Source organism: Eulemur rufifrons, chromosome 19 (genome assembly GCF_041146395.1).
Source record: "Eulemur rufifrons isolate Redbay chromosome 19, OSU_ERuf_1, whole genome shotgun sequence".
Taxonomy (NCBI): Eukaryota; Metazoa; Chordata; class Mammalia; order Primates; family Lemuridae; genus Eulemur; species Eulemur rufifrons.
The window spans coordinates 20189788-20217339 of record NC_091001.1 but is presented as its reverse complement, the minus strand read 5'-3'; the positions used below and the strand labels follow the sequence as shown (position 1 = coordinate 20217339).

Here is a 27552-nt window from a genome sequence, read left to right as displayed (position 1 = left end):
AGTTTGTTTGGTTGGTTTTTTATTTCATTATAAGAGCCATCCCGTCTTATCCAATTTTCTCCTTCCTCATTAAAAAGAAAAAAAAAAAAGAGGAAAAGAAAAAGCGCATTACTTTTCTAGATGGTAAGAGTAAATGCTATACTCTTTTCTCAGAAATTACAGGCTTTAAGATGTCTTTTTAAATGGTAGAAGGGGCATGTCATGCAGCTAGCCAGTAAATGCAATCCCTGATTAAAATGTGAGTTCTAAAAGTTGGAAAACTTCTAACTATTTCCCCAGTGCATTTTTAATCTCAGAGCGCTGAGCCTGGCTTTTATTGATTTGTTTATTTTTCTTCTTGGTCCTCTCTCGTGAGGGCTAATGCTACATGTCTTTTAAATTCACCCGCCACACCTTCACAAACTTAAGTCCACAATGATATGTTCAAAAATCTTTGTCTTCCCTTTGAAACTGGACGCAAAAAAGAAATCTCTCCTGTCGGTGGAGACGGCTGTGAACGAACGAGGCGCCTGCACGTAGATCTCCTTAAACTTCTTGAAGAGCTGCTTCTCCTTATCCCACTGGTATATCTGGGAGAACGTGTAGTCACTCCCCAGGGCCAGGTAGTGATTATCTTTGAAAGAAAAGGGCTGCAGGGTCATGGCCCCCCGGGATGGGAGAGCCTGGATCTCCACAAACTGCTTACTGTTCCACTTCATGACCCTGGAGTCCCCGATGAAGCGGGTGAGCGAGAGGTAGAGGGCGTTCTGCATGCGGAAGCTCTTCACAGCCAGTACGTCCTCCATGTTGGGGATGTCGCCGTGGGGGACAAACTTCTTGGAGCTTTTATTCCACTGGAGGATGATGGGAACCTGGGAGCGGCTGGACAGGATTAGATGCGATTTTCCATCTATGTCAACGAACTCTGCATCCGTGTCCCTGAACCACTCGTGCAGGGACTGGTACGAGTAGAATCCTTTGCTGTTCCATTTATAAACGGTGGACAGACCCGCTTTAGAGCTGTCTGCAATGACAAAGAACGTCTCGTCATCGATCTGGAACAGCTCGATGTCGTTGGGCTTGGAAATGCGAGAGACTTCTATGTCTTGGAATTTGACAAACTTGGTCCAGTTCTCGTCGTATTTGTAAATGTGAGAGCCGCCGAAGAGCTGGGCCACCACCACGAAGACCTGGCTGTCGATGAGGATGGCCTTACAGCCCACGATGGACTGACCTGTGCTCCAAAACAAAAAAGGGGATTAGTGCAGCTACAGTTAAAAATGCACCTTGATAGTGGAGTTGGACCCCTTGTGCACGGCTGGCGGGAATGTAAAATGGTGCAGCTGCTACAGGAAACAGTATGGTGGTTCCTTGGAAAATTAAGCATGGAATTACCATATGATCCAGCAATTCCACGTCTTGGTATATACCCAAAAGAACTGAAAAGAGGGACTCAAAGAGATATCTATACACCCAATGCTGTAGACTGAATGTTTGTAGCCCCCCAAATTAATACATTGAAACCTAATCTCCAGTGTGATAGTATTCGGATGTGAGGCCCTTGGGAGGAGATTAGGTCATGGTGGCAGAACCCTCAGGAATGAGATTAGTGCCCTTATAAAGAGACCCCAGAAGGCTCCCTCTGCCCTCCCACCACATGAGGACACAGCAAAAAGATGGTCAGCTGTGAAGTGGGCCCTCACCACACACTAGATCTGCTGGTGTGGACTTCCCAGCCTCCAATCAAACCACAAGAAGCAGATTTCTGTCGTTTATAAGCCACCTTGGCTCTAGTATTCATCACAGCAGCCTGAACAGACCAAGACACCCACATGCACAGCACCGTTACTCACGATAGCCAAGAGGCAGAAGCAACCCAAGTTGCATCAGTGGATGAGTAGATAAACAAGATGTGGCATATACATACAACGGAATATTATTCAGCTCTAGAAAGGAAGGAAACTCTGACACATGCTACAACATGGATGGACCTTAAGGACATCATGCTAAGTGAAATATGCCAGTCACAAAAGACAAAACACTATATGATTCCACTGACATGAGGCACCTAGAGTAGTCAGAGACACAGAGGCAGAAAGTAAAAGATGGTTGTCAGGGGCTGGGGGAGAGGGCAATGAGGAGCCGGTGTTTAATAAGTGCAGAGTTTCAGTTTTTCAAGATGTAAAGAGTTTTGGAGGTTGGCTGCCCAACAGTGTGAATGACCCTAACACTACTAACCAGAACACTTAACAATGGACAAAATGGTAAATTTTATGTTATGTATTATATTTCCACAATTAAAATTTTTAAAAAAATCTTTGCAAAATGTGCTTCCATAGAAATGAGTATGTGAGGTCATCAGAGCCTCTGGAGTCTTCCAAGGTGGGCACACAATTCAGGAAATTCACTGACGCACCAAATGAATTGTCTTCATGCTATTCAAAAAGTATGTTAATTAGCTCATTTAGACATTCCACAATGTATACATATCTCAAAACAACATGTTATATGCGATAAGTATATACAATTTTTATTTGTCAATTAAAAAATTAATTTTAAAAAATTTATATCCTTAAAAAAAAACCTATTTCCTGACTCCATATGTCAGAATGAGGCAATTAAATAGGCTTCTTCCCCCCGGGGGTAAGGAAAGGTAAAAAGGTAGGAGTCAGGTCTCACAGGCAGGAGAAAAAAATTCTGAGGACTCTCAAAGACCTCTGGACTCTTCCGATTCCAGAGCCACAGGAAGCTAAATACAGAGAGAACAAGTAGTGTTAAACCTCATGACCTAGACCAGGTGGCCTGGGGTTCAAACCCAGCCCCCCCCTTGTAAGCTTTCTGACCCTGGCCCGGTTAACTCGACTCTCTGTGCTCAAGCTCTTCGCCCATAGGAGCCTGATGATGCTACCAGCACTGCCCTTACAGGTGACCAAAAAGACTAAATGAGATCATTCACGGTAAGTGTTTTTTGCACAGAGCACCTGCGTGTAGGAGATGCTGATGATCAGTGGCTGCCATTATTGGACAATCAAATCCATTGTCTTGATAAGCAAAAGACCTTGCCCCTTAGTACCTGTCCATAGCAGACCCTCCAGAAATATCTAGAGAAGGAGCAACCGTCTGAATGATCTGGCTCAAGTGTCACAAAACTAGAACTTTTCAGGGACCGAGGACCATTTTCCTCTCTGGCTCACCTCTTGCCATCCTCTACCACCCTGCACCCAGGTCCTCCTCCAACCTCCCAATTCCAGAAGACCAACTAGCAAGCAAGGCGCCACCTACAAGACCACTGACCCTCATTCTAGACCATTCAATTACAAGTTCTTTCTTCCTTTTAATTTTCTAGATAATTTGGACCAAAGTGAATTTAGTCTATAAATTACAAGGATAATTACCCAACTTCTGTCCTGATGTTTAACTTTGGAACCACACAGTGGGTGGGTTTCAGAGTGGCATTTACTTTTCTCTTTTACCGTTCTGGCCTTCTTGCAAGAACTTGATCCCTTTCCTTTATTTAAAACAAATTATTGCAATTCTTTTTCCCTGAGAATAAAAATGTTAAATGTCCACCAAAGCAAATTTTGAAAATAATAATAGGTAAAAGTTATAAAGTGTGTGCTTACAATGAGGCAAGGCACTATTCTAAGTACATGTATTTACACATTTAATCCTCATAACATCCAAATAAGGCAGGTACTATGCTTATCCTCATCATTCCCATTTTACAAAGGGTAAAACTGAGGCACAGAGAAGTTAAGTAATTTATGCAAAGTCACACAGCTAGTATGTGGTAGATCCTGGGATTTAAATCCAAGCAGTCTGGCTCCAGTCTACACTCCACCTCCAAAGAAAATAAAAATCACTTATACTACAAATGTAAACTAACACTTAATGTCTTGATATATTTTTAAATCTTTAATCTATGTATTAATACACATTCTAATAGGCTTTTTTTAAAAAATTGGGATTTATACCATACATATGCTTTTTCTAACCTCCTTTTTTTCACTTGACTCCTATGCTGTGAACATTTTCCCATGTTATTGAATCTTTTTTTTTTTTTTTTTTTTTTGACACAGAGTCTCACTCTGTTGCCCAGGCTAGAGTGAGTGCCGTGGCGTCAGCCTAGCTCACAGCAACCTCAAACTCCTGAGCTCAAGCGATCCTCCTGTCTCAGCCTCCCGAGTAGCTGGGACTACAGGCATGCGCCACCATGCCCGGCTAATTTTTTCTATATATATTTTTAGCTGTCCATATAATTTCTTTCTATTTTTAGTAGAGGTGGGGTCTCGCTCTTGCTCAGGCTGGTCTCGAACTCCTGAGCTCAAATGATCCGCCCACCTCGGCCTCCCAGAGTGCTAGGATTACAGGCGTGAGCCACCGCGCCCGGCCGTTATTGAATCTTTAACCACTTGATTTTTTTTATACTACACACTGTTCCATGCATGGATGTACCATATTTTATTTAACTAGTCCCCTACTGTTGGACATTGCAGTTATTTCTAGTTTTTCCTTATTGTTAAATAACATGCTTCCTTTAAAATATTGTTAAATAACATGTTTTGATACCATCTGGCAGTATTCTCAAATGTAAGAATTGTTGGAGCAAATGTGTACATTTTTAAGGCTTTTGGGTTTTACCTGCCAAATTGCTCTTCAAAAGCTGCACGGATTTCCCCCCTGCCAGCACTGAGAGTGCACAGTCCTCACCCCCTTCCTGAGCCGCCTGGCCGAGGAGGCCCCTGCCACCCAGAGGCTTCCTAGAGGTCTGCCTGCTGCAGCCAGGGGACTGCATGAAACAGAAGGAATTCCTTTCCCGGAGATGCTCTGTGATACTTCTCTCCACGTAAATACTTTTAGCCTATGGAGTTGTCGGTAGCAGAGAGATCACTCTGCGTGTGTGTGTGTGTGTGTGTGTGTGTGTGTGTGTTAATGTAGGAGGAGGGATTACAGATTGGAACATGCCGAGCATGCAGAAGTCAAAATGCAAACAAAATAAACCAAACGTCAGGAGCTGAGAAGAGATGCAGAGAGAACAGGGGGAAGGAGTGAACCTTAGGGTGAACGTGACCAGGGGTTTCTCTCTCCCCCTTGGGGACAGCTGGACAGGTGGAGCTGCCCCTTTTGCACCATGGTTACCAGGGCTGCAAAGGAGGGTGTATATGGACTGAGAAGATCCTGCCCCACCCTTGCCAACTCTGGGGTCGCCCCACGGCCAAACAAGATGACAAACGAGGCATGCATGGCCCCAGGAGGGGAGAACGGTCCATGTTTGCCTGGTTCTTGTCCCAGGCGAGTGGTTCCAGGGGCTGTGCCCCTGCTTATCCACATGTGCCATAGGGTGTACCTTGACGCCTAGTTCAACGCCAGCAACCAAGGTACAACCACTCTCCTCCTTCACCGAGCGGCCCACCCTCCTGTAATCCCCCTTCCCCTGCCTCCCTCAGCCCAGGCTGCTGCTCCCTGTGTTCCCTCTGTTATGCAGGTTATGGAGAGATTTTAATGGAAGTCAAGAAGTTACGGTTGGTGGGGGAAGAAGGAGGGCTGCTCCTGTTTTATCCCCAAGTGAGAAAGCTAACAATTGGTGAGGAGTTACTGCCCGCCAGGCACGGTGCTGTTACACACACATCACCCCCAGTAAATCCTACCATGTTCCCCTGAGTCCAATACCACCCTGATCCCATTTCACAGATGAAACAGACATTCCTAAAATCCGCATTTCATAGATGAAAGGGCCTTATCCAATGAAATAACTTGGCCAAGGTCACCAGCTAGTAAAAGCTGGAGCCAGGATGATCAAAACCCGTCTGAGGCCGGGTGTGGTGGCTCACACCTGAATCTTAGCACTCTGGGAGGCCAAGGCGGGAGGATCCTTTGAGCTCAGGAGTTCAAGACCAGCCTGAGCAAGAGTGACACCCCGTCTCTACTAAAAATAGAAAGAAATTAGCTGGACAACTAAAAATATATAAAAAAAATTAGCCAGGCATGGTGGCGCATGTCTGTAGTCCCAGCTACTCGGGAGGCTGAGGCAGAAGAATTGCTCGAGCCCAAGAGTTTGAGGTTGCTGTGAGTTAGGCTGATGCCACAGCACTCTAGCCCGGGCAACAGAGTGAGCCTCTGTCTCAAAAAAAAAAAAATAAATAAAAACCTGTCTGATGTCGGAGCTTGTACGTGTAACTACCACACTGCCGGAGCTCACTTCTTGGGCTCGGCTGTGAGAAGAGGAGCCAAGTGGGCTCCGTGCCCAGCCTGTGGCAGATTCAGACCTAGAGACTAACAAGGTCCAGCCGGGCTCTGGCCCTGGCCACATCCACTCTGATCTCACTGCCACTTCCTCCCCACCACCTCTGCGGCCCCACTGGGTCCAGGCCATCATCGCTTGCCTGCATTCTGCACTCTTGCAATAGCCTCTTTACTGGCTGCTCTGTTTCCTCCTTTCTACTCACACCCACAACCACAAAGACACAACCCGGCCCTCTGTGCCAGGCCCCTCCCGCCTCCCGTATAGTCCTATTGGCCTCTGCACAAAAACCTTCCGTGGCTTTGCAGAGCACTCACTGTAAAAGCCCAAGTCCTTCCCAGGCCCTGCAAGGCCCCCACATCAGCCCTCCTGACTTCTGACTCATCCACTGCAGCTGCCCTGGATTGTGTGGCTTGTGCCAAACTAGCTCCCTAGATGTTCCTCAGACAGGAAAGACCCCCTCCCGCCTCCCCACCTGCGCACCTGCTGCCTGGTGGTCCCTCCTCCAGCTCTCCCTGGGGACCAGGCCCTCCTGTCCCACAGGTCTTGTGCAAGTAGCACCTCCCTTATGAGGCCTTTACTGGACACTCGCCCCAAAATTTCGATCCTCTCACACCCAGTGCTCCAAACCTTCCCTCCTCAAATTATTTCCCCTCCTTAACACGCTGCTGTCTGATGTGTTTTTATACATTGTGATCACATGTCTTTCTTATTCTCTCTCTCTCCCATTATAATGTAAGCTCCTTGAGGGCAGAGGTTTTCATTTGGTTGTTTACTGTCACGTCCCCAGCACCTAGAATGTGCCCAGCTCAGAGCAAGAGCTCAAAAAATCTTTGTGAATAAAGGAATGAGTGAGTGAGTGAATTTGGGATGCCACTAGCTGGAGTCTGTCAGAAGGGCAGGTGGAGGGCAGTGCTGTCCTACCAAGGTCACCCTGGGAGAGGGAAGGGGTGGCTGGGAGAGAGCCCAGGCTCTGTCCCCAGTAAACAGTGGGTGACGGGACACCCAAGCCTTGACCTCATCATTTGTAAGGTAGTGAGGACGCTGGCTTCAAGAAGGGCTTGCTCTGTTCCCGGCAAAACATCCACATGAGGCACATCTACTCCCATTTTACAGATGAGGAAACCAAACCCCCAAGGTACAGGGACTTCGTAGTCCATGGCAGGGTCAGGAGTACAATCCGTGTTCATCGGTTTTCAGAACCTGAGCTCTTTATAGTGTATGAGTTACCTCTCTCGAGAAGAGCACTTTTGTCTTCTACCTCTGGGCAGGCGACCCACAGGCAGTGCCCAAAGGGCTATTGTGAGTTTCCAATGAGATAAACCAGGGCCTGGCACCTCGCAGGCCCACAGAACCCCTCACACAAGAGCGAAGTGTCACTCTGCTCTCACCTCCTAGCCTGGGCAGGGAGGAGAGGCAGGGCGGCCAGCCCGTCCATGCCTCCCTGTGTTCCAAGTCAGGAAAAAGAGGGGAGAAAAAAAACACTTGCACGTGGAGTCCCTCTCTCATCTCCCTTTTTCTCTGCTTCCCCGCAGGGTCCCCTGCTCTGCTCCGCGCTGAGTCTGCGCTTCCGAGAGGGCTTCTCTCCGGGCAGGTGAGCTCAGCACCAGGAGGCCAGATGGGCCAGGGCAGCTGGCTCACCTGAAACGGCATCTTTGGAGCATCTGGACATGCATCTCGCACTGCGAGATTAGGCCCATTAGCAGCTCTCCCCGAGGGGTGGAATGACCTTTGCCCTGCCCCCCTCCGTCCCTGCACCTGCTGCATGCCACTTCGTGCCTGGGACACTCCCAGGAGCCTCCCAACCCAGAGATCCTACCTGGCTGTGCCTCTCACTGCAACAGTAAAACGCTGCTCTAAAGTCCCATCGGGAACCTCTAAAAGAAACCCTCTTCTGGGGTGATAGTTAGACTTTCGTGGCACTGTTTACAAAGCTAGTATCATTATCAGATTGCGCTTTGATAAAGGAGAAGTTTTTGAAAGATTATTTTTATTTTATCCACTTATTTAAGCAGCAAGTAGACAGTCCATTTTTAGTAGCACTCAGGCACCGGGATCCCATGACACAGCATTAACTAAATCATATTCCAAATGCCTGAATTGAAGGGTCCATGTATTCCTATTTTGTATGTACTTATTAAAGGAAAGCAGTGATCACTAGGACCTGGCAAGGGGGCACTAGGAACAAGCTACAGTGTGTGTGTGTGTGTGTGTGTGTGTCTGTAACAATCAGCTTAACGAGGGCCAAAGCACCACGTAGCTGTTACAAATCTGCTGTGGCCTTAGGACAGGGCTGAGCAGCTCAGGAGGGCGACTTCTCATGGCTCCTAGAAAACGCCTCCCACCACATGAAACCATCATCCTCTCCCTTTCCAAAAGGCTCACCAACAATAAACAGGATCACCCCCTGCGGTGTCTGCTCTCACTAATAAATGATCATTCCAAGAAAAACACTGGGGAGGCAATGAGGGTGGGCCAGGACAGGTTCCCAGCTCTCGCCAAGTTAGAGACCCCGGCTCTCCCTCCACGTGGCAGAGTGTTCCCCTCTCACAGCTGTTCAGCAATGCTGAAGCTACCTCAGACCGCTGATCAAAGCCACAACACACCTGTGATGTTGTCGTAGCTCCGGAAATTCATTTCGATGTGGTCCCACTCCAGCACCATGCAGTTCTCCATGCCGGGCTGGGCGATGGCCACGTACACGTCATTCTTGGAGTTGAAAGTATCCACCGAAACCGACTGGTAGGGCAACGTCTGATGAACAACAAAATCTAGGAAAGGGTGTTTAAAAAGAAACATGTTCATAAAATCTCTTGTGTGAATTATCAACTGCCATCACCTTTCTATCCTTTCTATCATCACATCAGTTCTAAAAAGGACCAGAGAGAGGGGAGGAGGACAGGAGAGACGCAACACAAACATTGCAGCGTGTTTGTGAAGGATTCTGGCTTGCACAGGATCGCTGGACTGAACACATAGCTTCGAACACAGCTTCCCATAGATAAACTGCTTCACGAGTTTGGCTAAAGGAGCTCAAGTTTTGAACAAATTTGGTGAGACCTGGCTTTCAAAATGACAAGATGGAAAGGACGCATGGAGCAACGCTCTGGAAACTGTCATGTGAGTGACTCTCGGAACAGCCCCTGTAGGAAAGAATCCTGGTGAGTTTTGTTTGATGTGGTGCTTCACAAACTTCCCTGACGCTTTTATCCCGTCATTCTAACCCCCAGCTCAGCACTACCCCTTTCGGGAGACAACACCGCTGAGGGTTCAAAACTAACACTGTACTCCCCAAGGGGCACGGTGAATGTTTGGAAACAAAGCCAAACCCTCTGCTATGGTCTCGGAGGTTTACAAAGCCCACAGCTGCGGGGAGGGGAGGAGGCAGTTTACCTACGTCTGCTTACTGATCACTGGACTTGGAGCAGTGGTAAGTGATAGCCGTGCCTCGGATGGGGATGGCGTTCCGCAGCCCTGCAAGCAGTCACCGGAGATCTACTGGGTTTTGAGCAACATGGAGCCCCTCCCATTTTAGCACGCTTTCTACTCTTACATTTAGTGGTAAGTCGATGCTTCTCACGCCTATTGCTCCCCTGAGCTACTACGCACTCCCGCACTAAATCTTGGCAGGGAACAGACAATTACCGAGGAACAGAGTGAGCACGTCCTTGGAAGCAAGGATAGACGGCATGTGGGGTAACTAGCGGGGAAAAAAGAGTCTCTGAAAACAGTATACACACACTAATCAAGTTTAAGGAATAAAGTTTAAGTTATTTCTTTGGCTAGAAATGCTTCTATGTGCAGCTTCTTGGTAGGCTAAATGCACCCAGGGTAAAACGTGGGGTTGTGGTGGACGCCTGGCTAAGGAAGTCATTCTTCGGAGGAAATCCTGGCTTTGCCCTCCTCTCCTCCACCTAATCCTTATCCGTCCCTCCTCAGGTCTCCTCTGAAAGCCTTCCCTGACCAGCCCAATCCACAAGACTCTTTCCTAACTCGGTGGGCTTCTAACTAGGCATTCTTTAAACCTTATTATCCACTGTGGCTCTAAACAATAACATCGGAGTCTGATTTGGAGATCTGGGAGGGATCTTGGAGACTTGAGCCATTTTACAGAGCCCAGAGAGGGTGAGCGTCTAGCCATGGCCACACAGCCAGTATGGTGTCTCCTGGACCAAAGGCTCCCTGAGATGGGGCCTGGTTCCTATGCTTCTCCGAGCCTCCCACAGCTTGAGCCTGTGACAAGCACTCAGGAAGTGGAGCATGGATGGGAAGAGCAGGTCACAGTCATGGGGCTGGAGGAGCAGGGTAGGGCCAGGGAGAGGGTATGTGAGGCCCAGGAATGAGCACTGTGTCTGAAGACACCCCACCTAAGGCCACTGCTTGCACTTGAGACCCTGGGCTGGTCACCTCTCCCCTCAAGGGCGCAGTTTACCTATGCACACTATGGGGGCAATGACACCTCCCAAGCTTGATGGCAGGGACAGGTCAGGTAATGCTTGTGAAAATACATCTCAGGGGTTGGAATCAAGGTCTAAGAAAGGACAGTCCACCTCCTCTGTCCTAGCCAGCGCTGGGCTTGTCTTTTGAGGGAGTGTCTATTTTAACATCATCTAAGTAAGATGCCGGAGCTGAGGTGCCACCTTCTTGCTAAATGACCTTCGGAAAACCACTCAACTCTCTCTGCCTTGGTTTCCACATAATGTGTTGTGACTCATACTCACTTAGCCTAGCACAAAGTGAGTGCTCAATACGTGTTAACTTTTGGAGGTACCCCTCCCTGAATTCTGGGTGCACAGTAGGTACTTAATAAATGCTTGTTGGCTTAATGAGTATGGGTAGGCTGGCCTCTGCAGCCCGACAGGTAGGAGGTGACTGAGGGAAGAGTGGACAGGTGGCTCCAGGGGACAGGGTAGCTCCCAAGGAGAAAGCAGAGCACCGCGGCATGGGGCTGGCGCCGGGAGCTATGACAGACAGGGCTTTGGAGTCCCACCACACCGCTTTTAGCTACGTGACCCTGGGCCAGAAAATTGAGCTTCAGGTTCTTCATCAGTAAAATGAGGGTGACATCTCTTTCATAAGGTTGCCGTAGAGACTAAATTCGAGAGTGCCTGTAAGTACACAGTGCAGCGCCTGATCCACGGCGATCACTCAGTGGTTACACCTGCAGCAATGACGGTGGCAAGCTGCCTGCCGGAAGACTCAGGGGAGAGTCACAGTGGCTGCTAGACCCACCCCTTGGCCCTGCCCCCCAAAATAACAGTGTTACTCAGTCAAAGATGAAAAACAGAAAAGAGTGGACCTCTGTTCGTTGCTGCAGGCACTGGCAGAGCCAGCGTAGAAGCCGGAAAGCGCGTGTTGACGGCACGAGGCTTTGCCGCTTTCCGTGTGCACATGTAGATGGGCAGGGAAAGGAGAGATGTCAGCGCTGCAGAACACAGCATTCTCTGCGTCCTTTTCTATCCCCAGAAAAGGCAGCACGCGACGACTGTTGCCATCTTTTAATTACAACTGAGATGGCCATAAACTCCTCTCCTACATCTCCGGTTGCATTTGACTCATCCAAGCCTGCCAGAGGTTCTAAATACTCCCGTGACGCCCGTAACTCACTCGTCTCCTCAGAAACATGAGCACTCGCTTAAAAAGGCAGGCCGTTTAAAGTGCAGACCAAAAAGTTTCCATTGTTATTGAAGAATCCCAGGATGAAAAAGGGCTGCTGGAATAGAGAGCATTTTACAACTCTAGCCTTTAGGGGTCCTATATTCATTTATCTTCCCCAAAGAGTGGTTTTGTAATAATTTCTATATACTATCAGGGATAACACAGATTATGAAACCATTTGAATTACAAATCTAATTCTTAATAAGAGACTCCACCCCACCAGCCTCCCACCCTCCAAATAAAGGAGGAGAAGGAGGAAGAGAAGGAAGAGAAGAAAAAGAAGAAAGGAGTGAAAAGAAGTTGATCGATGCACGTGTGTTTGTGGGTATCGGAGGAGAGGACTGCAGGAATTTAAATACCCTCTCCCGCCCCCAACTTAATTCACCTCTCACAAACAGCAAAAGCACATTCATCATGGAAATATCTCGAAAATACACATATTGATATGACATCAATTTACTAGTGTTAAAATATTAATGGCACTCTGCAAAAAGAGCTGCCACTTCCATTCACACTGGATTAAGTTCATGATGTCAGTGGGACTCCTACAATTTAGGCCTTTCTCCCACTGGAATCAACAGATTTTTACAAGGCTATTTATAGCACTTGCAGAAAATAAATTATACATGATGCCGATCCTACTGGGAGAGAAACTGCACATTAATGCATTATTTCTCTTTGCATTTTCATCAGTCCTGAAGTAGGGAAGCTAACAGGACAATTAGGATGCAAAATTCACTCTCTCTAAGGAATTTAGTGAATTATTCACCTAACACAGGGAATCATTGGTAGGTAACAGGGATTTTTGAGGTGGCTAAAAATAGACTCAAAAGGGAGGGTTCTGGAAGGACTGTGATTAATTTAAAGAGCTGGAACAGCCAGCCCAAGGTGGCTTTGTGGTATTAATTACATCCCTTGGCTGAGGAACAGAATGGTAACAGTACCTTCCTTTCTCTGGGAAAAACAGGGTGAGACATCTACCTGAAAAAACTTACTCTTTCCTGAAAATCTGAGCTAAAAGGAAAACAATGTACTCGGAAAATGTGCTTCTTTCCAAACCCTTAGTACTAAGATATGGTAACCACACCATGAACTCTCCAACTTGGCTTTTCATTTTCCATCCACCCTCACTCATTTCCTTCCCAGTCTTTAACAAACCACCAAAGACCAAAGCGTGATCCGAGCAGAAGATAGGAATCCAAACACTTACAACTTACTGACCCAGCTCTTAACATGCAGGGATTATGTTCGGGGGAGGGTCACCAGTTTGTTGCACTATTTTTTTTCCTGAAGGAAGAAACTGTGAGCAAGAGCTAATTTGTTCATGAGTCTGAAAGGGATAAAATCATAGTAAAGAAAGAACCATCATCTCTCTCTTACCAGAAAGCCTTGTGCTGACTTTCTAAAGCTTAGTAGAAAGCTTGGCAGTGAAGACAAATACACACGAGACAGAGACAGCCCTAAAATGTGTTAGGAGGCTCGTGCTGTCCCTTAGATTTGGACCTGGCTACCTTGGTTCCAAGCCACCTCCATTTTAGTACAATAACGTAACAATTCTCAGAGCTCAGACCTTTTTTTTTTTTCTCTTATAAGAGATGGGGGGATCTCCCTCTGTCACCCAGGCTGGCATACAGTGGCATAATCATAGTTCACTGCAGCCTCAAACACTTGGGCTCAAGCAACTGGATCATTTTTATAATCATCTACATGGCCCCTGAGTTCAGAAAACATGTTTTCTCAGGCCAGGGGTGGTGGCTCACGCCCGTAATCCTAGCACTCTGGGAGGCTGAGGCAGAAAGATTGCCTAAGCTCAGGAGTTCAAGACCAGCCTGAGCAACAGAGACCCTGTCTCTACTAAAAATAGAAAAACATAGCTGCGCATTGTGGCATGTACCTAAAGTACCAGCTACTTGGGAGGCTGAGGCAGGAGGATCACTTGAGCCCAGGAGTTTGGGGTTGCAGTGAGCTATGGTGACACCACTGCACTCTACCCAGGGTGACAGAGCAAGACTCTGTCTCAAAAAGAAAGAAAGAAAGAAAACATGTTTTCTCATATAAATTATTCCCTCTTTCCAAGACCCTTTGTAGCCCACATCACTTTCCGCAAAGGTTGGCAAAGTTTTCACACACCATGGCCAGGTGTGAATAGAACAATGGAAAAGCTGCTAACGTCACCTTGGGGTTTAAAGAACTTTCCAGAAAAATGGGGAAAAGGGCAGAAAGGAGTCCTTTGGTTTAGCATTTAATACCAAATTGTCTTCAATGCCACCTTTTGGCGCACATGTCATTGACTGTGACCTCTGATTTATTACACTGGCCCTAAAATACAATAAAGAACCTTTTAGTGGCCTCAGCTGACTCAGGGCACCTGCCAATTACACAGCTGGATAAGCTCCTACCCAGTGATGAAAGACAAGGGCATTCCCATGAGAGTCCAGGTTTTCCATCAGAAAAGACAGAACGTGTAGGGTCCCTTATTTGCAAACAAACATAGCTACACATCATTTTTACTTTGTGGGTTTGGGGAAGGAAGGGTCGTAGCAGGGATTGGCCTGAATGTGATATTTGATTCTTAGAGTTTTGAGTTTCTGTAACTATTTTCTGAGTTCTCATTCCCGCTGCTTCTCCTGACATGACTTGAGGCTTTGCAGATATCAACTCTCAAGCGAAATGTTTATTTTTAAAAATGTGGTAAGCAGGTTTCATACTGTGGATTGATCCTCTCTCCTTTAAAATCTGGCTTTAGAAACTGTGGAAACTCCACCTAAGCTTTTCACATGGAGATACTCACCTGCTCTCTCTAGGACGTGAGAGTGGAGGTGGTCAGGATTTTAATTTTATCTGATAACCTGAAAAAATGTACAAACTGAACCTTGAGGCAGAGCCTGGAAAATTAAATCACACTTTCTTAACATTTTCCCCTCAGTGTGAGTTTTTGCTTTTGACAATGAGTTGTTGACTTAGATTTTCTACTTTGCCGTTGGTTACAATTTACCTAGTTACCTCTTTTTACAAGGAACTATGAAACTAATCTGTAGATTTAAAAGTATGGCATTTATTCATTAAATTTTCAATAAACGTCACCTCACTGAAGCAAGAGAACAGTGACAACAGAGTAGCTTAGGCCTCTGTGCACTGGCGTTCCACGCAACTCAGACTGATCTGAAAATGTTCTCATGTCAAACTCACAGGTTTATATTTTGACCTTTAAAAAAAGGGGGGAAAAACCCTTACAGAAATTTGAATTTTGTAAAGAATCAAAATTAAAGCCAGTGCAGTTAATAAAATTCCTTCCAGACTATTGAGATATTTTCCTTATCATATCAGTTCATTTCTTTTAGAATGCTTAAACTTCCTCTAAAATTATTTTGATAGAAAACTTCCACCTTCACTTTTTCCCACTCCTTGTGGACAGTCTAAAAGAAAAACAAAGGGATCATTCTAAAATCCGTCTTTGACACTATAGGTTCTCAATACCTGTGGTCGTGCATTCGTAGTCAAAGCTGGTCACATCATTTAGCTTCTTTTCCTGATATTCTGGTGGACCAATACATAGCACATCGGAAACAGTGGAATTTGTCATCTTCAACCACAGGTACAGCCACTTGGCTTTGCAGTCACATTCAAATTTATTACCCCTTAAATCTCTAAAAATCAAAACAAAACACAAACACATACACAGAGAAATAGACATATCAGACATGTTTTGGTAGATAACATGAAACTACAGAATTATTAATATCCTGATATATTTAAAACCCCCAAAATGAAATTTTTAAAAAGTTTGTACTTAATGCATCTTATTTCTTATACTTATCATTGACTTTATTTAATGTTCCTCAGTGTCCATGATTTTAACTGTGTAACATACAGAGAGCTCTCAGAAATGACCCATCACCATCTCTCCAAACCTTCTGGAAGCTGTCACCATGCCATGCTGGAAACCGGGGAGGGATGACAGAATAGCCCACAACTCAGGTTCATACAAACAACAATAGGACATTGTAGGAAGATAGTTTTCACACACGCAAGTTAAACTTTAAGATCTTGTTAAACTATGCCCAGTAGGAAGTGACAAACACCGGGGGATAAAGCAGGTGGACACGCTATCTCAGGAAAGGGAACCTCCCATTCAGCAAAAGTCATTTACCATATTTATATACTAAGCATATACAATGGCAAAACCCAACACAATACAAACTACATGCTATTTCCCAGGATACACTACTTTTTAATAAATTTTTAGCTACAGCATAAAAGAAATGCAGCGAAGGGGTCAGGGGATTAAAAGATATGATTAACTGGGGAACAATGACAAGCACATATGAACTTAATTTCATTACTTACAGCTCAATCAGAGAGTCTAAATCACTGAAGACATCCCTTGGTAGTGCCTTTATGTGGTTATTGGCCAAAGAACTAGAACCAGAAAGTCACATTTTAATGTGGTTATTATCTCATGCCCTGTCACTCTCAAGCCCCTTTAAATAAAGCCAATAACTTAAAACAGAGCTTTGGTCATCAATACTGAGATTTAAAAATGAGTTTGGTTATACAAAGATAACATTAAAGATGCTGGATTATAATTCTTGTTTTTGTTTTTAAAATAAGCATTTTTTAAGCTCTTTATGTACATTTGTTAAATCTCAGCTGGCTTTCCATGTTTCTTGGAATAAAAGCCAAAGTCCCTTTGATGGCATGCAAGACCCTCCATTGTCTCGTTACTTCCACTCCTGCTTACCTGTGGGACCACATTTTCAACTACTCAGATCCAGCCACGCTGGCCCCCTTGCTATTCCTCAGATAGGTGAGGTATGCTCCCAGTGCAAGGCTCTGAACCTGTCCATCTGCCTGGAATGTTCTTCTCCCATATATCCACTTGGCGCTCCATTGCCCCCTCAATTATTACCACCTTTTCTGGCCTCTGCACATCTCTTTTCCCTGCTCTGTTGATCATCACAGCATGACCGTCTTTTGACACACTACCTATTTTAATTATCTATTTGCTTATTAGGTGCGTATCTTCCCTATACATAAGCTGCATGAGGATAGAGATTATTGTCTGTCCACTGCTATATCCCCAGTTCTTAGAACTGTGCCTGGCACACAGTAGGTACTCAATATATCTTCGTTGAATGGATGAATTAACAAAATTATGAACAAGTGAGAGCAATAAAGGAAGATGCACAGTCTTGTCCTGAGAACTTCCCCAAAGGTGCATCTGAGTGAATTCTGTTACTTGTGACTCTAAGAAAGGACTCAGTAAATACTCTTTTACATAAAGACACTCAGCTCTAACCCTTATGGTTAATATAATAAAATCTCAATGAATCAGAATGTTTAGGGAATGACTGATTATGATCAATTTCATTTTCTCATTAACAAAGGTTGACCAGAAATCATTTTGCCTTTTTGGTCTTAGGTTGAAGATCTTTCTAAGATATCCAAGTCTACTCCCCACCTCCAGGAAAGAGACTAGAAGGAACAGCATCAACTCTTTCTCTGATGATTCAGGATTTTGCAGTGTCCTTTCATCATCCTGCTGAAGATGAATGTTCATGGTGCAGGGCTATTGGTGTAGACAGTTGCTGGGTGTTGAAGCACTGTACACTGAGTTTATGATTTCCCCAGACACTGCACCCTAATGTGAGTCAGCTACGAAACTGATGCCTACTTTTGTTTTCTTTTACACATATGAATGCAAATAGCAAAACATATAAATGATAAACATGTAAGCAATTCAGCACCAACTTCTTTAAAACACATATGAAATTAGTCTTTTGTAGCATCATAATGACGCATCCCAGAAAGATGAATTAGAGAAATGAGTGTTCCTTGTTAGAGTCAGTTAGCTGGGTGTTGCAGAAAGCTTTGAGCCCAAACATTCTTGCTTCAAGATACAACTGAACATGAGGGGACTCATAGTTTCTGAATTATGCCGCTTACTGTCTATATAACCACAAATGGATTAAAATTCAATTTCATGTACTATTTTATCTTCCATTTCTAAATGATTTATCTGTACATTTTTAAAGGTATTGGGAAAATAGGCTGAATGTGTAATCGGACTGAAGATGTGCTCTGAAAGTAGCTTTTTAAAATTTTTTTAAAAAAAGGGGGGCGCTTGTTTTGATTTTTTTCTAGTTGATGGTCTTTTTCTGGAAAGTCAAGTACAAAAATGTTTTAGCTAATTAGATGTAAATTATTTAGCTAGAAAATGAAAAGTCGTTGTATTGAAGTAATAAGAATAGATGGAACGACCGGTGCCAAAAAAAAAGCAGAGTGTTTAGCAGCCGTTCCAAGTGTTCAATTTGGATTTCAGAAAGCAGAATTATTTAGGTGGGTTATCCACCCCGCTCACACTAAGTGCTAACGTTTCCCTTTCCACTTCATTTTGTCTACAACGTCAAGACATTTACTTCATTTCTGAAACTATTTAACAGCTCCCTGTCCCTTGGGTTTTGGAGGACTGCTGGAAACAAATGTTCTAGATTTTAGTTACAGACTAGCAATGCTTTGAAACCTGATCTAGGTTTCTGCATGTAAGAATGTGAGTCTGTAGGTGTTGGAAAAGTTCATAAAAGATAAAAATCGATACTTAATTTAAACAAGCACATTCTAGATAGAGACTTCCTGAAACACAGGAGTGAACTTTAGAGAGTTGATCTCTTCTCTTTGCTTAAAGGTTGTAAAAACTGTAAGGAGAAGAATGCGTTCATTCTTGAAACAATGTATTAAATGCTTAAATGACTAAATACATCTCTAGCTTAGAGGAGTTAACTTTATTTTTTTATTTTTACTTTTATTATTATTATTTTCTTTTTGAGACAGGTTGCCCAGGCTGGAGTACAACGGCACGATCACAGCTCACTGCATCCTCGAACTCCTGGGCTCAAGGGATCCTTCCGCCTCAGCCTCCCCCAAGCAGTTGGAACAACAGGCATGTGGCACTACACCTGCCTAATATTTTAATTTTTTGTAGAGACAGGGTGTCACAATGTTGCCCAGGCTGGTCTTGAATTCTTGGCCTCAAGTGATCCTCCTGACTCAGCCTCCCAGAGTGCGGGGATTACAGGCCTGAGCCACCTCCCCCAACTGAGTAGTCAACTTTAAAGGTCACCTGACTTGCTAGAAGTAGAATCCATATGAAAAATCCAGCTCAGTAAGGAACCCATTGGTGAACCATGACTCAGAAAGTATGTCCTGCTGACTCAGCCCTGCACTAGACACGGGGGGGGGGGGGGGGGGGGGGGGGGGCGGGGAAGAGCAGAGCTAATGGAAGATCGGCAAGGGCCCTGTCCTCCTGGAGCCCTCAACACTGCTGGGGAGATAAACCTAACACCCATGAAATAGTATCAACCAGTATGGCCAGTGTAGACAGTAAGGTGCTGACTGTGTGGAGCCAACAGAAGGGGTGAAGAGGAAGCTCAGGAATGACTTTATTGGGGAGATAGAACTTAATCTGGGTTTTGACAGAAAAGGCGGATTCCAGAAGACCGAGGGCAGAAGAAACAGCGTCCCAACCAGGGGAATAAGGCTGGAGCCCTGGGGACTTGACTGCATGTTGGTCCACTTGCTGGGAAAAGCCAGTCTCTCCTCTCATGCTTCCCTCATGCTCTAGACCCAGGTGTAGGACTCTCTCGCTTGCTCTGTGTTTGTGCTCTCTCTGCGTTGCACAGAAAAGGAGGTGCTCTTTGCACACATGATAGCACATGAAATAACAAATGCACGAGCATGCACACACAGTTATGTACACACATGTATGTAATTCCATGCCCCCATGGATACTGTGTACACCTGCACAAAGATATGCAAATATACATGCACAATATCTGCCTGTTCACACCCTCCTACTGATGGAAGAACTATAGCCAACTGGGAAAATTAAAGCTGCCATCTGGGCTAACTCAGCCAGTCACATGGGTTTTGCTATAGGTTCATAATCTGCCCAGAGCTTTTGCTCAAAAACAAAGTCCCTAATTCCTGACTTCTGGAAACTAGACTTAGCCAGCCACAGCTGTTGTTCTCCAGACACCCACAGCTGTCTTCTTAGCAGACCCTGTCTGGCCTCCCAAACTGGCAAGTTTACTTAGCAGTCCATGGAGAAAACTGAGATTTCACACTGAGAGGAGGGAGGTAATGATGTTGGGATGATGATGATGATGATGGTGACACTGCCAACCGTACCTTGAGCATTTACTATGAGTATTGGACTGGATGCTTTGCAAGGAAACATTAACCCGTTATGTACAGCAACCCTATAAAGTCAGTATAATCATCCCCATTACGGTTCTTCCATCAGTAGGAGGGTATGAACATGCAGGTATTTTGCATGTATATTTGCATATCTTTGTTCATGTGTAGAAGGTGCCTGAGAGTGCATGAACTTATATACACGTGCGTAGATAACTGTGTTTGTGTGTGCATACTTGTGCATTTGTTATTTCATGTGTTAAGAAGGAAGAAACTGAGCTCAAAAAAAATCTAAGTAATATGAATAAATTAATGGTCTTGAGATTTGAACCCAAGTCTATGCAATTCTAAGCCTATAACTTTAGCTGCTATAGGAATGTGGGGATTTGGCACCTCGGTTGAATCCGAAAAAAAATCAAGGCTTTTATAGGAAGAAAAGAAAACCTAGAGCAATAATGCCAACCAGAGTCTGACACTCTCCAGGACCGACTGTGCTGATCCAGATGTTTGGACTTCTCATGTCCGCTCCCTCATCCCCTCACCCTGCACGCTTTAACGTAGGCAGAGCTTCTGCTTGAGAGCAATTCAGAGTCACGTGCTCACTAGACCTACTGACAGACATCTTTCCAGTACCAGGGCTTGGTGTGAATGGTTACCTTGTTAGATGACCATATCCATACCGTATCATTCAGGGTACACACGCTAAAGGGACTACCACCCCTGCCCAGCACCCCCAGTCAAAGCCCTGCAATTGTCCTGATTTTCTCTTTCCTGCAGACAGGCTGACTATGAAGATGAGACATGTCATCTAACTCAAATACAAAATATTCATCATGCAAATTGGGACCTGGTTCCTGGCTAAGAAATTACTCCCACCAAGACAATGACTATTCTTACATTTTCATAAACACAGTCACTATTTTTTCCAGTTTTATAAATTTTCTAAATGTGTATACTTGCTTCATTCTGATATGCCAATTCAAATTAATTTGTTTAATTTTTTTCTCTAGAAAGCTATTAAAGAACCAGGGAGCTTAGCTGAAGCTATAGATTAATCCAACATAAAAGAAAAAGTGATTTGCATTCAAATGAGAGGAACCACAAAAACGTCTCAATTCCACTTTGTCCTAATGCTGATCCTACATTCAACCAAGTCACGTAAGCTTTGGTTCCCAAATCTGTAAAATGGAAATTCACAGATTATCATTAAAGATAAAGAGAAGGTGGCTCACTAAGCACCCAGTAGGTATAAGATGCATGTTAGTGTCCTTCCCATTCCATCTATCAAGTAGCACAGGCCCCTCACAACTCAAACTGCATCTTCCTTCATGTGTAGTTACGTGGCCCCGTGACTGACACTCAGGATGATGGGGAAGATACTAAAGCCAAGTGTCTGAGAAATCACAATTAGCCAGTGTCTGATCCACAACATAGAAACTTCTTGGGCAACCTAGAAGTTAGTTTCCTTCAGGGAATGTTACAGTATAGAAATAAAAGTCAAGAAAGAGAGAGGAACCAGCAAATGAATCTTACCCCACACATTACAGGGCTTACAACACTTTTTATAGGACTTACAGGTGAGTCAGGTCACGGAGGCCACGAAAGGCATTTCGTGAAATGGTTTCTATTTTGTTCCCTTCGATGAACCTAAGAAGAAAAGTGGTATCATTAAAATGAATTTTCTCTGCTTAGTATCTCTAAAAAATTATATTAGTATGCTTTCAGAAGAAAATCTAAATGCATTCATGAATTATAAAAGTCCCCCTCTGAAGACTAGGTCAGCTGCACCAAATTCCACATGAGAGCAGGGCGTGTGTGCAAGAACACATGACATAAGTGTGAGTCCTACGCTCCTTCCAGAAACAGCATGGAAGTCTTCAAATTCAGAGTTGACAACATGGGTAAAACATTTGAGGGTGGGGGCGGGGAGAAGAAAGCACTACACAAAGGCAAGAAATTGTCATATCTCCGCAAGACTGGAATGCTTCTAGACATTTTCCCTACTCAACCCCTCTTACATTTCACAGAGCCTGGCTATTAATATTTCTGTTAGTATCATTGTCCCTTGAAGGGAGCCCAGTGTTTTACATCTTCATGTGAAAGTTTTTGCTGAAGGAGCATTCCATTAAGCTTGGCTTCTTGCAAGCCTGGGTTTATCATGTCCTACACAGTCTAATCTCCAAGCAAATGGGCAACTGGGCAGGGAAACTCTCAAGATCTCTAAGCCACTAGAAAGTAGGAAGTATGACGAAGTTGAGTAGGGACTAAACTTCTTTCTCTGTACTAAAATGACATAGGGCTTACACACAGGATCTTGCAATAGTAACACTGGCCACGCTTCAAGGTCTTTGTGGGAAAGATATGATATGAATGCACTTTGACTATTCCCTAGAGCCACAAAGAACTAGATTTTAGTTTTCAGCATTGTGTTAAGTCAAATGTAAGAGGGTCTTTGAGGAGATGGCACAAGGGAAAGGCTTTGTACCACAACACCATCAGTAAAATAGTTCTTAATTCTTGCACTAAGAACTTTCTGTTATCTGTTTAAAAAAAAAAAAATCAAGCCTCTCTTCATTAATACGCTTCAGAATAAACTGATAAGCTAACTTCCTCCCCAGTAACCTTGCCAGTAGGATGAACTGCCTGTAAGAGAAAACTCAGCTTCACATTGCTACTCCCACTGGTTGTTTATTTGCTTTGATAGACACTAGTTGGATTTAGCACTGCGGTTGTGCCACACTTTCCGTATTGTGTCTACCATCAGAGTATTATGAGAGCATACATATCATGTATACTCTGGGGAAAAATTCCTCCAGAAACATCTTTCCTCAAGACACAAAACCAGCAGAGAGCTTTCTTCTACCCAGGATGTGTCTAGAATTCCAATACCTACCTGTTGAACTCAGATAAGAAAGTGGAGACAAGGCTTTAAAAACCCCTCTGAATGCTAAATAAGGAAATCCCATCTGATAGCAGGATTAACATTATTACAAAGTTATCAAAGACAAGGATGAAAGAACTTAAAGGGGAAAAAAAGACATGAAAGTGAGAAAAAGCAGAAATCAGAATGAGGGCAAAGCTCATTGCTAGGGGAAAAAATACTGTATATTCATCCAGAAAGGGAAAAATGACCTTTTCCTTTTAAGATGAAAAGAAGAGAAAATTAGACCCTCAGCAGCAACTCACAGGAGATACTGCAAAGGCGATGATACGGGACAGAGGAATGGAAAACATGAAATTGGACCTCCCGATACGGAGACTTTATTTAAAAATAAGTAACCCTCAGAACCCTTCAGCTCTATTTCTGGCTGATCAGCAAATCCACGCTTAGTTATGAGAGGTGAAAATACACAACACAATTTCCAATTGTGCTTACTACATGACAAATTAAATGTCAGCAGAGAATGAATGAATCTCTCTCCTTCTTTGTTTCCTTGCCCCCTCTTTGTCTCCAACCTCCTTGTGTCCCAGCTTGTTTATACGCAAATAAACAATAAAAGGTCAGTGCTGAAAAGAGAATGGGGTTTTCTCCATTTTCTCCACCCCAAAATCCTTGCAGAGATGCTGTCCTAGCACAGAAAGCAATCCAGCAATTCTGCTGAGATACCGAGTGCTCAGCAAGTAGACAAAGCACAAAACTTACAGGTATTCAAGATGAAAAAGCCCAGCAAAAGCATCATCCCGGATGACCGTGAATGAGTTAGAATTCAGCAATCTGAAAATAAGGGACAGGTTTCAATGCAGAGATGTAAAACTTGAGTCACATGGTCAAGCCATTTCTATTTCTTTTGCTATGTTCTGATCTGGGGGCAAACATGGGCTCTTTTCAGCCTAAGAACAATGCATTAGGTCCACAACCCGACTCTTGCAGAATTCTGATGGACACAATGGCAAGTGGGTCCCTTTTGGCCAGATTATTTGGTCATCTGGGATCCTCTACCCCCTTCTCCTCTGTGGGTCTCAGGTAATATGATCTGATAGCTGTTATTTTAACATACTCTAATATTCAGCACAACTAAACAGCCAGTGAATGTTTTATGATGCACAAGTAATCATAGAATTAGAGATCTAAAAGGATCTAATCTAATTTTATTTTTAGAGAAATTTGAGCCCAGAGAAGTTAAATCACTTGACCAAAGTCACACAGCTAAGACCAAAAAGAAAATCCTTTCTACTACATTATACATTCCCATGAGAAATAATAAAAAAGTTTTTTCAATAAACCTTCCTACAGAAGACTCTTTATCCCCACATAGTTCTTTATTTGAGTCACCACTCAAGGCTATTGGGAAAAAAAAAAAGAAAGAAAGAAAAACCACCTAAAATTATATTTCTATCATATGGAAAGTATATTTTTAATAACACTGCAATTTCTAAGAGAATTCAGATTTTGAAATGTTAAGTATAATGTTATAAGTAGGCACATAACATTTCAAGAACAAAAATATCAAGAGTAAGTTTAGGTTGAATAGTGATCTCCTACACTCCACTTCTCCATATTTTCCTGTAGCCCATTGCTTGTTTAAATTTCAATCTCATCATAAATTTAAGAAACCAATACAGATAAAGAGAATGAGGATGCACTTTTGACTTTGCCTGTCACTGACCTGCCTTTGAAAGCTGCCTTCTGGACATTTCCTTTCATCAGCAAACATTGACAGACCTGGGTTCCAGGGTCCGACACGGGCACTCAGCACAGGGACGTGGGCATTGCTCACTGAGACAAGCCGGGGCGAGAGTGGTGTGAATGTGGGCCTTGGGCCCTGGGTTAGAATCCTGCTCTGTGACTTGGGGCAAGTTACTTAACTTCCCTGAGCTTCAGTTTCCTCAGTTGTCAAACAGGAAAATAAGAATACCCTCCTCACAGAGATAACACGATGATGAAATAAAACTACTGACATAAATGCACAGTATGCTGCCCGTGTAAGTACTCAGGAAGCTAGAAATACTCCTATTTCCAGAGTCACATTAAGATTTTAAAATGTGAGTTTTCTTTTAAAGTGAGGTGTTTGGGAAACAGCTCATTAAGGTGATGATCCAGTCATGATTCAATGTAGTCATCTCCCCCGTGCTGGATCTGGGTGTCGGGATCGACAATAAAGGCCTTGAGGAAAACATGGAAACTAAGGAAAGAAAACTGAGCAAGGAGCCTTGGCACTTTGCTGGGGAAACCCCAGGGCAAATTAACACCAAGAGCCATCGACGGTTCCCTGGTGGAGCTGGAGTGTTTCAGGAAGGACTGATACCAGAGAAGCAGAGATCACCCATCTGCTCCTCACCGACCCCCATTCGCAGAAAGAACGTCCCATACTCACAGCAGCTGCAGAGAAGGCAGATGGGAAAACATTCGGTCTTTGATTTCCGAAAACGTCCCATTTACCAGGCTCCTATGGGCAAAAGAGGGACAAAAGGAGGCCTAGGTTTCTTTTAGGAAGTGCCAGCCAGGGTGGGCAATCGGCCTCATCTTCCACCTGTATTTCAAACTCTTCCTTTCAGGAGCGAGGCTTAACACAGCTGGCCAGGGGCAGGGACGAGAAAAGCCAAGCCATTTGCCAGTGCACTGGATCGATATGAAAACTAGTCTGGATTCCAGAAACCTTCACCATCAGCTCCTTTCACAGACATTATCTCAGTCAGTCCAAATCAATCCCCCCATTTCCCTTCTCAACTACGGGAGGCCCCCTCTGAAAATGGATAATCACTTCACCTCTGCCCATGATTCTGTTTGTGTAGACACAGTGTTAATGTTGGCCGACAGAACTCCGGGGTAGGATTAAGCATTCCCCTTGGGAGCACATCTCTGAAAGACACTCAGAGCACTTCTGATTAAATGCAGCATGAAAGCCTTGGGGAAAAAACTCAGAGACACCTGAACTCGGCTGTGCGGCGGAGGCGATGCCATCTGCCAGATAAAATGGTCAACCAGGGGCAAGGGCTTGGCTCAGTTTCTGCCCCCAGGTCCCCTGTCCCTTCTGGCCAGAGTAGGACCTCAATACATGATTTCAGAACTATTTTCAGTCAACATGCAGATCAATTAAGCAGCTGCTGGTCTGAAGGATTTAATAAGGGGAATTCTAACCTCTGGAATCCTCCACGACATCCAACTTGGCAATCTTAGGAACTAAAAAGGTCCTCTGTTCCCACCAGCCCAACTCTCCCGACTTCTTATAAATGCAAACGGGAATCTCCTCCCTCCTGGGTTCAGGCCCCTGCAATTTATCTTGGGTGGGAGGCCAGGGAGTATGGGACGCCAGCAAGCGCCCTGAGCACAAACGTCACCCCGGGGATTCCCTGCTTCTACAATTGAGTGGGCAGCTGGGCACCTGGCCTGGAACAAGGGAGTGGTCTTAGCAGGAAACACGTTTCAGCAGTAAAGACACAGCCCAATAGCCCCTTCCACAGCCATTGCAGAGCTAGTGGCTGTTGAGGGCAAGGTGACAGCATCTCTTGGCAGGTGGATAAGTAATGTCAAGCCTTTCTCCTGTCAGTTCCTTGGGTGCTGAAAACGCAGCCAGTATAACAGTGTGGTGGTGAAAGGGGGCAAGAAGCCCTCCTGAACTCGGGGCGAGAAGTCAGGCTGACTTCCAGCACTTGGCCACTGGGCTGGGCGTCCCACATGCCCCAAGGCTCTGCCAAGCCCTCTGTGCCACCCCCGTTGCCAGGCCACGTGGGACACCCCCTCTGCTTCTGGAAGCTGGATGCCTTGACCCAGGCTCTTTCCGACCTGCAGTGTGGGGGAGTCAGAAGGAGGCCACAGCACCTGCCCCAGACCTGAGGTGGGGCAGTGAGGCCTCGGCCCCTCCTGCTGGGCGCGCACTCCAGTCATGTTCAGCTGCTTGTACACATGCCCCTACACACTCACCCCCGGGCCCGCAAACACACACACACACCCTCTCAAACTTTAATGCACCCCAGGATCGCCCGGGGACGCCAAATGCGACTCCAGGGCTCCACTCCAAAGACTCTGCTTCAGCGCCGGCCGGATTCTGCATTAGCACAAGCTCCCCCAGGTGAGTCTGATGCAGGTGGCCGCGGGCCACACTCCGAGAAACACCGCCACGGGGACCGGTCTGGGCTCACGGACTCCGGGGCTCGGGTTCTCGCCACCCCACCGAGGCCAGCACTCCACCCACGCCCGTAGTGCGCCCCCACCCAAACGCAAAGAAGCGGGCCGGGGAGTGGGGCAGGGTCGCGCTGCCCCAGCGCCACAGGCAACTCCCAGGCGGCGGCGGGCGCGGGGCGGGGCAGGGTGGGGGCTGGAGGGGTCCCACTCACAGGGAGCTGATGTCGCCAGGCACGATCCTGGGCACCCAGGACGAGCCCACGCAGATGATGGACTCCTTGGTACAGCTGCAAGTGGCGGGGCAGCGCGCCAGCCGCCTCACCTGCGCGCTCGGCGGGATCAGGCACGCGGCGCCCAGCAGCAGCAGCAGCAGCAGCCGCCCCAGCGCCCCGCCGCCGCCGCCTCTCCGCAGCGCCAT

At 45.3% G+C, this 27552-nt stretch overlaps 1 protein-coding gene across 1 annotated transcript; it reads right to left on the bottom strand.

Annotated features, from left to right (window-relative positions):
• Positions 1-390: 390 nt before the first annotated feature.
• On the bottom strand, positions 391-27552 carry LGI2 (leucine rich repeat LGI family member 2). Its single transcript, XM_069494833.1, has 8 exons — positions 27347-27552; positions 25387-25458; positions 23715-23786; positions 21647-21718; positions 16226-16297; positions 15356-15525; positions 8827-8991; positions 391-1213 (listed from the first exon to the last, which is right to left on the bottom strand). The coding sequence occupies exons 1-8, from the start codon at positions 27550-27552 to the stop codon at positions 396-398; spliced, it is 1647 nt and encodes a 548-aa protein (XP_069350934.1). The 3' UTR covers positions 391-395.